The following is a 10,456-nucleotide window of genomic DNA, read 5'->3' on the forward strand; positions in this document are numbered from 1 at the left end:
AGGTGCTGAACGAAGAGAAAGCAAGAAACCCTAAATCCGAAACCTAGACGAAAACCCTAGCCTCTTTGTCGCTTCTACAGTAGAGAAGAGTTAACAATTAATTATAATACCTATATATGTTAATAAACGTAGAAATCTCATGCATTGGAATCATTCTTATACCTATATATGTTAGTAAACGCATGAAATCTCATACACCACAATCATTTATTTATTTCTATTCCCATTACAAGTAAATAAATGTGCCATAAGAGCAGTCATTTTTGCAAAGAAAAGTTTAGGCAATCCCACACTTAATTTTCTCAATATTTCTATTTTCTGTTAAGCTCTATGTACATGCCGATTGCCGACGTGCATAGTGATCGTGAATTTGTGATTAGTGATTATTGATGAGTGATGAGTGATGACCCACAGGTGATTAATAAGTATGACGAGCCGGTACGAGTCTGTCATCGAAGCGGTGACAACTAACAAGTTGTTAGACAATCCCAGCGGGCCGGCCGAGTCAAAACCCTCCTTGTCAACTCACCTGGTCACGGCCTTATTTTCATAAATTAAAATTAAATAAATAAATAAAAAAGAAACCTCGCTTTCGGATTGGGTTGTCGTCGGCTATCTCATTCTCATCCAAAACACCCCCCCCAATTCATCTACCCTCTCTTCACTTTTCTCTCTCTCTCTCTCTCTCTAGCTTTAGAGAGAGAAAATCCGCAGAGAAGAATAGCACAAATAAAATAGCAAAGGGTTAGGGTTTTTCTCACAGAGGCGAAAATGTCTCACGCAGTGTTCCACACCGCTCAATTCATGCCCATGAACACGCAGCTCCCCAAGAAGCCCAGGCTGGCGGGGCCCCTACAGCCGATGATTGCTCAGCCGCTCAAGCTCCGGCGGGGTCTGGCGGTCAAGGCCTGCTGTGCGTCTCCGTCTACTTCCGACTCGGTGGAGGGGCAGTCGGCCACCTTGTTGGAGCGCTGCTTCGTGGCGCCGTCGTCGTCGCCGGCCGCGAGCCGTGAGTTCGGTCCGGTTATGAAGGGGCAGTACGGTGCTTTTGGTGCCGTGACGCTTGAGAAGGGGAAGCTGGATATGACTCAGAAGCAATCCAAGTCTAGCCCTGAGGTCAGTCTCACTCTCATCTCCTTCCTAAAATACTGAAGATACACACAGTTTTTAAATTGTTAATTCGAATTCGGTGAGGTCTGGTTTGTAATTTGCTTTGGGAATACTCAAGTTTGATACTCTGGAACAGAAGTTGTGCTAGGATATTGAATATAGGATGGTTAAATTCAGTGCCGGAACAAAATATTTACAAAAGTACCACTAAGCTAATTTGTTTTCTCCAGTGAAAACGGAAGGAATTGATTAGTCCATTGGTGGCCAGGTGACTTATGAAATTCAGGAGTTTTGTTGTTTCCTAATTGAAATGATTTATGTGAAAACACTTTTTTTTTGCTGAAATTGGAATTTCAAATTGTTTTAAAGAGAGTTGAGTGTGCTGTGTGATTTAGAATAGAGAAAGAAGGGAGGGAAAAGCGAAACCAGAACACTTATCAGCAGGCAATTAAGTAAAGTTGTGGGAGGGCTATTGGGTGGGAAATACAGATGTTTGCAACTGTTTTCATCATTTATGCAGATTGTCCAATCTTCATAGTATGCAGGTCCCCTGCTATCCATTCCATTGATTTAGGAGGCGTAGATTAAAAGGAGTATGATATTTAGGGACCTAGAGGTGAGGAGATAGCTTCTTGGATATGTTTGGGAATCACTTTGGGCGTCATTTCCTTCAGAGTTGGGACAGTTCTACTCAGGCCTTTTCTTCTAATTTCTTAATAAGTCTTTTAGTATAAAAGAACCAAGAACAAAATATTGTAAATATACTTGACACAACTAAACTAAGGCTTATAATGTATGGCTTATGATTAGATCCTCGTACCCTAAAAAAGTAAAGAGGCCACTAATTCGTAGACAGAATCACTTGTAGTTTGTCGCACTTATTAGGCACTGGTCTTCCAAAATTGTTGTTGCCTTCATCCAAAATTGTTGACTGGCATCAGACACTTGTGCGTATACTCTACTCCAGTTGAGGATCTGCTCTCATATAGCAATCTTACCATATATATAAAATGGTATGCATCATTTACCTCCATTTTTGTTGCCAGTCATTCATGGACCAAAACTTGTTGTTCTGTGTTCCACTTATTAGGCATTGGTTATCCAACATGTCTCCTTCCAATCATCCAAATTTGACTGTGTCAGATAGTTGGCTATCTACTTTCGTTCAGTTCAGGACTCTGCTTTGATTAAGCAATTCTTGCCATATCTAAACTGGCATTTGATTTACTGCATTTGATTTACTTCCCTTTTTTGTGTATAGTTTTTGTTTGTTTGTTTTCGGTTATTTTGTTTTATGAGGATGCTAATGTTTGATTTTGCAGCTGCAAACTGGGGGAGGTGGTGGAGATATTGGAAAGAAGATAAATCATGGAGGTGGTGATGGAGGTGACGATGATGGCGATGATGATGATTACTTTGATGACTTTGATGACGGTGATGAGGGGGATGAGGGTGGCCTTTTTAGAAAACGCATGTTTCTTGAAGAGGTTGGGAATCTAATTTAAACAATATTTTCTGCCCTGCTGGTGTCAATTGAATTTTTTAGACGTACTGACGTCAATTGAATTTTTTAGATGTACTGATGTCAATCTTTTCGCCAGCTGTTTGATCGCAAATTTGTAGATGCAGTTTTGAACGAGTGGCAAAAGACAATGATGGATTTACCTGCCGGCTTTCGGCAAGCTTATGAAATGGTGCAGTATTTCTTATATCACTTATGGTTGAAAAGATTTAAGCTAGACTATGTGCTACTAATACTTAATAGAAAAAGAATCACTTTCAGCTAAGACACTAACTCAAACATTGCCTCCAGGGATTGGTCAGCTCCGCTCAAATGGTAAGATTCTTAGCAACCAATGCCAGACCAACCACTACTAGGTTCATTTCTCGTTCACTTCCTGATGGGGTATCAAGGGCATTCATTGGCAGGTGATTTTTGTTATGGCCTACATTCACTGAAATTGTATCATTTCAATGTTTTTGCTGCCTAATTTTTATTTAGAATTTGGTAATCACTTTAGATTTATCTTCTTGGGCCAAATTCACTGATTGGAGGACCAGTTTCTGTTTATAATGTTTTGATTTACAATTTAGGTCCTACTTGCTGGACTAATTTATGTTGCTTATCTACTATAGTTTCAAAGGGTGTACTGTTTCAGGTGACAACTTGTCCATTAGAAATTGTACTTAACGACCTGACATCTTTTATGTTGTTTTACTTTGAACACATGCTTTAATTTTGGACATATAAAAGAAGGATTGTTCACACGCCATAGGTATAACTATGACATCATCTGTCTGGTTGTATTAATTGATATTATAATTGTAGTGTTTGATTTTTGTACTCCCTTAGTTTCACTCCAATAATATTTCGTTTATACAGTAAGCAACGTCTGCGTAATATCATCATTTTGGTTGTATTACTTGATTCAAGGCATTCAAGTGAAAGATGGGTGCCTGGAGTTAACTTTCCCTATCAAAATTGTGATGACATTTACTGATTGATGAAATAACTTTTAGATTATTTATTCAATGAATATGCTATACCCATAATTCTTGATTTACTTCTAAGGTGCTTATCTTTGTACTGTCCATTGAATTCTTAATAACCATCTGTGGTTATTTTAGTCCTTAGAACTGATGTGTAAACTAATTTTCTGTGCAGAATGCTTGCAGATCCTGCTTTCTTGTATAGGTTTCTGTTAGAGCAGGTTGGGACGATTGGTTGCTCAGTTTGGTGGGAAGTAAAGACTCGTAAGGAAAGGTGTGTGTTCATGTTATGGCAAAGGCATGAAATTAGTCTGAAGCTTTTAAATACTTACTGATAGATTTATGTTCAATTTAATAGGATAAAGCAAGAATGGGATCTGGCACTTATAAATGTGCTCACAGTAGCAGCATGCAATGCTGTTGTTGTCTGGTCACTTGCTCCTTGTCGTTCATATGGGAACACATTCAGGTTTGATTTGCAAAATACATTGCAAAAGCTCCCCAACAATATATTTGAGAAGAGCTACCCAATGAGGGAATTCGACCTGCCAAGGAGAGTTCATTCCTTCTTCTATAAGGCTGCTGAGTTGTGTATGGTTGGACTATCTGCCGGAGCAGTTCAAGGCGCTTTATCAAACTTTTTATCACATAAAAAGGAGGAAAGGTATGTAGAGGGTTTTGTCATCCATTATTGTTTTCATAGCGAAATAAACAGAGATAAAGGAAAATCTGAGATTTTTCATCAAATACTAAAGTCTATGGTAAAAGTTTAACAATTTAGTTTGTTTAATTCATGCCACCTTTTTACCTGATATTTGGCACGTTTGTCTTATTTGTGTTTTTTTTTTTGGGGGCTTTTTTTTTGCCTTTCAACCATTTAAACAGTGGAATCTGTACTATAAAAGCAGATATAACCTGGTTATAGCTATTTAAATTCAATAAGTGGGTGATGAGCATGTTGAAATTACTTTGATTGAAAAAGAATTTTCTTTATGAAATTATAAAATAATCCACTAAAAGAAAGTTTATATGGCATAAAAAGAATGTAGTCTCAATACTTGGATGTATGGCTCAGTACTTGAGATATTTTTACTTTAGTAACATTGTATGTAATGGCTGCATCTTTTTCCTTTTTCGAAAAAAAGTCCTTGGTTTGAAAATTATTTGAACATTGTTATTTTTATTGTTAGTTCACATCTGCACTAAGAAAGTATCATTTTACAGCTTTTGATTTTGTTGTAAAATAGCTATTTAATTGCATTACGTTTTCTGTGCTGTCATGTATTGCTTTTTTAAACATGAGAATAAATCCATAAGTTTATCATTTAAGGGTATGATTTCCAGCAATATATTTTGGGAGTTGCAGGAGTAATTTTTCACTATTAGTTTCTATGGTTATAAGTATATATTTTGATTTCAATATAATATTCCTATTTGGAGTTATGGAAGTTTTCTTGTAATAGGTTGTTTAGGTGTTTTATACTCGTGAGAAAAAGTTTTGCAATACTTGGAGAGATATAATGATGTATACATATATTTTGTTTTGAATAGTGAAGGGGTCAGTGACCAAAAAAGATGGTGAAAGTGTTCCACTGAAAGAGTTATTTTTTATAAGAAAAATCCTCTTAAGATGTCCCTTCCCCTCCCTTCGTTTATAAATATTTGGCAGATTTAGAGTCTTAGTTTTCATATGCTTACGCTTTTACTTTTCTTTTTCATCTTTAGTTCCAATGCAATTGTCAACTTGTTTGACAGGTTATCGGTAACGATCCCTAGTGTGAAAGCAAATGCACTTGGTTATGGTGCCTTCCTAGGACTTTATGCGAATCTGAGATATCAGCTGTTATGTGGATTTGATAGAGCTGTGATGAACCATTTTGATGTTATTGGAGTGGCGCTGGTTCTAAGCACGGCATTCAGGTATGCTTTTCTATATTCGGTACCTTACATTTAAAGAGTGTTGTCCTTCCATACATAGACATTCTTCCAGTTTTTCATTAGTATATCTGGCTAAGAAATGCTTTGCTAGAAGAATTTAGATGAGAAGTGCTAGATACTTTCCTTGTGTCCACTTCTACCTTTTTTTTCCCCAGACAATCCCTTGCTACCATTTCCAATGTACTTAGAACTCGTCACTCATATTCTTGGCAGCACAAATTGATTGAATAATTTTTTGTTTCCTGTGGTGTGAGTCTGATGACTCCCTTTTTGAAGAGGATCCCTCTAAGAAAGGAAATGGACAACATTGTTGTTGTCCACCCAATAATGTGGTCCAATAATATGCGCATTCACTGAATCCTTTATCGAAGTAGATGACCAAATTATTAGCAGTAATTGTGAGTGTAGAAAATATATTGTTTGGATCATTGGACGCACTATGGAATTGTCCCATAACTGTTTTCAAGAAGTAAATATATATACCCTAGAAACATTCCGATTTTTTTTTTTTTTGACAGTGTTGGTGTGCTTTGCTTTGGAATTGATTAAAACTTGGATCATGTTATAGTCACGTTAGGATTCCTAGTTAATTGTGCAGCACTATTACACATGTTTTTTTTTCTTTCTTTCTTTCTAATCCTTCCCTATATGCTTGCCCCATCATGAGGGCATCAAGATGAAATGTTTTATTTTGTTTATTTCAGTAATGTGTTTATTAGGTCTTTGATTTACATTGTTGAATTGGCGAACATATGTCCACGTATATTTGGGCGGTCATCTGACTCATCCTGGGTAATGTACACAGGGTTTTGAATATTCAGTTAGGTGAGAGATCAAGGTTGGCTTGGCTTGGCGTGGAGGCTGATCCGCTGGTTCAGTCGGATGATCTTTGAAGGCTTACAGTAGGCCTTCTGAGAGTGTTGATCGGTCCTCTCCAAAATGGTTTATATCAAAGAATGCTGTTGTATCTGGACTTGGGCTCCTTGGCATTAAACAAAGGAATGATGACTCTGTTGGTGAGGGGGAATCTTCAGCCCCCAAGACACGTAGAAAGCGGATTGTCCGGAAGAAGGTGGCTGCATAGTTTAACTAATGAATCACCATCAGAGCCCAATTTTGTTGCCTGAGGGGGACACAACAAGCTCATCAAAGCTTTAAACAAGAGCGTGTAGGAGGTGTTGGTGCAGTAATTGATGACATCTCTGGTAGAGGATTGCTGAATGACGAATATAAGGAGACCGATTTCTCATTTTTGCTTCTATAGTTCCTCTTCATTTCATTGTAATGTGTTGACCTCAGAAGTTTAGTGAATTGCTATATTTCAGTTTTAGGTAGAAACTTTATTTTTGAAAATAAGTGAAATATTTGCAGTTTCTGATTTTAGTAGGGCCACATTGTCATATTTCAGAATATCTTGATGACCCCAAATTATGTGAAAATGGAAATTCGTATTTCCGAGGTGTTCAGTGAGACTGGGATTAATGAGTGCAAATATACGACACATGTAAAACTGGAAATTCATCTGAAACTCAGCTAAGGACAGACTTGTGTGGTTTCTGGTTTGTTTTTGAGATCTTCCCATCTTTTCTTGAGCCAGAATTAGCAATATCGAAAGTAAAGCTCACGATTTCTTACTCTACTTCAATCATATGATTACGATGAAATATCATAGAGGCATCTCAAGCGTTTTCTATTTTTCATAACCGTATGGCTCTCTCCCCAGCTGCGGCTTCCATTGTGTTTGAAAATCTCTCATCTTTTTGGTCCGGTGGTGGCCTTTCCTCTGACGCAAAAGGGATGCATGGTGAACTGGCGATGGATCGGCTCTGGTCGATTGCTTGTATGTCGATTTGGTTACATGTTGTCGAATGTGAAATTGCTTATGTAGTAACTCTATTTACCAGGGGCGGATCTAGGTATGAGGTGGGGAGGACTCAAGCCCTCCTCAAACTTTTGGGTTGAAAAAAAATAAACTATATATATATATGTATATTTTTTGTTTATATGTATATTTGTTTAACGAAGCCCACTCGAACACCTGAATTATCAAAGTCAAACTCCTCTGTGGCTCTCCCATTCTCTCCGTCCATCACAAATTCTCATTCTTCCCAAAAAGGCCTAAATTCCGAACTAATAAATTTAATCTTTGAACACTTGAACTCTTAGGTTCTCATCTCCCCACTCTTGTATTCCCACACCTGTGCATAATTGTACTAAAAATTTTTTTTGGGCTTCGTCCAAAGAAACACATGAATACGTAGCCCTCTCCATTTTCAAATCCTAGATCCGCCACTGCTATTTACCCGTCTGTATTTGAAAGACGGGTTGTCATGATAATTTTTTTTTCTCCCTCTTATTGTGACCAGGAGGGCTTTTGGGACACTTTTTCACTTGAGACCAAATTTTTTTTTTCATTGTTAGCGGATAGTAATACTCTCTAGTCTCTCGCATATATTAGTATTATTGTTCATATACTCAATGAACTCTCTACTCAATTGTGTTAAGCTGTTGTTGGATTTAAATTACAAAGTAAAAAATGGTAAAAAAATAATTAGTTAGTTAAAACTTAATTTTTTTTTTCCTCACTAGGAGGGCTTTTGGGACATTTTTTCAGTTGAGACCAATTTTTTTTTTTCCATTGTTAACAGATAGTAATAGGCTCTCGCATATATTAGTATTATTGTTCATATACTCAACCAACTCTCTACTCAATTGTGTTAAACTGTTGTTGGATTTAAATTACAAGGTGAAAAAGGGTAAAAATAATTATTTAGTTAAAACTTAATTTCTTTTTTTTGTTATTATACCCCATTGAATCTGAACACTTTGTGATCGGTTTAGCTGTTCCATGGCTGCCTTGATACTGGCACCCTTGGATAAGTTTGTGGGTCCTACATTTAAAGATAACGCTACGTGGCGAGATCTGAACCGCATTAACCTATTGTTTTTTTAGGTAAATTAAGGTCGTCTACAACCTTTCCCCAGTTGCGCTGCTTTTCGTCACTAGATCAAGTACCAACGACTTTCACATTGACGGCGGCGCGTGATGAAGTCAAACCTCCAATACTGGCTAGTAGAGCACCCAAGCATCCTCCACTTCTCATGGACGGAGGGTCAAACCCCTGCCTCCACCCCACTCTTCCTCATCCTCGCCCTCCTCTCCTATCTCTCCCTCACTCTGCTCCTCACGCGCCTCCCTCTCTCCCCCCTCAACCCCGCCCTCCTCAAACCAATCTCAGCCCTCCACAACCTCACCCTCCTCCTCCTCTCCCTCATCATGGCCGTCGCTTGCACCCTCTCCATCCTCTCCTCCCCTTCCTCCACCCTCTGCTTCTCCCCCCACACCAACCCCACCGGGCCCCTCTTCTTCTGGGCCTACGTCTTCTACCTCTCCAAGATCCTCGAACTCCTCGACACCCTCTTCATCATCCTCAGTGGCTCCCTCCGCCGCCTCTCCTTCCTCCACGTGTACCACCACGCCACCGTCCTCGTCATGTGCTACCTCTGGCTCCACACTCGCCAGTCCCTCTTCCCGGTGGCGCTCGTGACCAATGCCTCCGTGCACGTGCTCATGTACGCCTACTACATGCTCTGCGCGGTTGGGATCCGCCCCAGGTGGAAGCGGGCCGTCACGGACTGCCAGATAGTCCAGTTCGTGTTCAGCTTTGCGGTGTCGGGTCGGATGCTCTACCTGCATTTCTCCGGGTCCGGCTGCTCCGGAATATGGGGATGGTGCTTCAATGCCGTCTTCAATGCCTCGCTTTTGGCTCTCTTCCTTGACTTTCATGGCAAGAGCTATGCGGGTCCAAAGGATAAACGGTCATGATCCATATTTTATCTGATTTTTTCCGCGCCCATTTCACAGATGCACCAGAAATTGCAATTTGATTCACTCTTTTTTTTTTTTGGGGCTTCTGTTGAGCTTTGGTGTTTGTTTTCATGGATGGAACTAGCATCTTGGCACCTAATTAAGATGCTTGCCTGCTGTGGGATAATGTTTCTGCAGTACACAGTACAAACTGTTTTTATCTTTGTCTCTTTGTTATGTGTATTTTTGGAGGTTGAAGTTTTGGTGGAGATACATAGATGTCTCTAACTTGGGTTCATTTCTCGACTCGATGTAATATTTAGGCCTAAAGCAGTAAAGCATAGAACAAAGGGTAGCAATGGGTATACGATATGGATTTTACCATTATGTAGTCTAATTCTAATCTAATTTTCAGTTTTGTACGATCATTGGACTGTAATGAGATAGTGAGGTACATATTTCATATAAAATAGGATACTTTTATGAATTTCTCATACTAAAAATGAGAAATAATTAATTTGAGAAGGATAGTGGCAATACGGTAAGAGTACTCGGATCGTGTTTTAAGTGTGTGAGAGGACATGGGTATGAATAGGGGTCATCATTTGGCCCTTAGGTCCTAAACCCGTCCGGCCCATAGGGCCGAAGCCCGACCCGGCCATTGCATTAGGATAGGCCTGCCCGACCCTTTTTAAAATAGGGTAGGGTGTGGGCCATAAGAACGAAACCCGGCCCGGCCGAATAAGCCCTAATAATTTTCTATTTTTTCTATTTTTTAATTATGTTTCTCTTTTTTATATAATATGCAATTTATCTCTTTCTTTGTAATTAATTTCTTAAGATTTGTTTTCTTTAGTTTTTATTTTCTTTGTTACATAACAATTAATATTTTTTGGGAAATAGATAACTTCATTAACTTATCCATGGCCAGAAGGCACATACATTACAAGCTGTCTCATACCAACAGATCTAGCTAGCACAAGTTGCCAAGCAAATGATAAGTACCCTCATTGAAAACAAATGCGCTCACTTATTAAAGTGCCTAGCTAAATGCTCAAAACCCAAAACTATATAAGCTCTTGCTATAGCAACCAAACCGCCTAGAGACCT

At 38.9% G+C, this 10,456-nt stretch overlaps 2 protein-coding genes across 2 annotated transcripts; both read left to right on the plus strand.

Annotated features, from left to right (window-relative positions):
- The first annotated feature begins 624 nt into the window (after positions 1-624).
- Positions 625-6,922, plus strand: LOC112176534 (protein RETICULATA-RELATED 1, chloroplastic). Its single transcript, XM_024314502.2, is given in 9 exon segments — positions 625-1,116; positions 2,433-2,597; positions 2,712-2,804; positions 2,924-3,039; positions 3,776-3,874; positions 3,959-4,264; positions 5,356-5,520; positions 6,344-6,426; positions 6,429-6,922. Coding segments are annotated over 9 exon segments (1,566 nt in total). The 5' UTR covers positions 625-771; the 3' UTR covers positions 6,623-6,922.
- A 217-nt stretch (positions 6,923-7,139) lies between these two features.
- LOC112176535 (elongation of fatty acids protein 3-like) lies at positions 7,140-9,802 on the plus strand. Its single transcript, XM_024314503.2, has 2 exons — positions 7,140-7,378; positions 8,492-9,802. The coding sequence occupies exon 2, from the start codon at positions 8,585-8,587 to the stop codon at positions 9,362-9,364; it is 780 nt and encodes a 259-aa protein (XP_024170271.1). The 5' UTR covers positions 7,140-7,378; positions 8,492-8,584; the 3' UTR covers positions 9,365-9,802.
- The last annotated feature ends 654 nt before the right edge of the window (positions 9,803-10,456 follow it).

This window comes from Rosa chinensis, chromosome 7, assembly GCF_002994745.2.
Source record: "Rosa chinensis cultivar Old Blush chromosome 7, RchiOBHm-V2, whole genome shotgun sequence".
NCBI lineage: Eukaryota > Viridiplantae > Streptophyta > Magnoliopsida > Rosales > Rosaceae > Rosa > Rosa chinensis.

What these genes read in the sequence shown, in the direction of transcription:
- LOC112176535 (XM_024314503.2), top strand. Translation starts at nt 8,585, where the DNA reads ATGAAGTCAAACCTCCAATACTGGCTAGTAGAGCACCCAAGCATCCTC.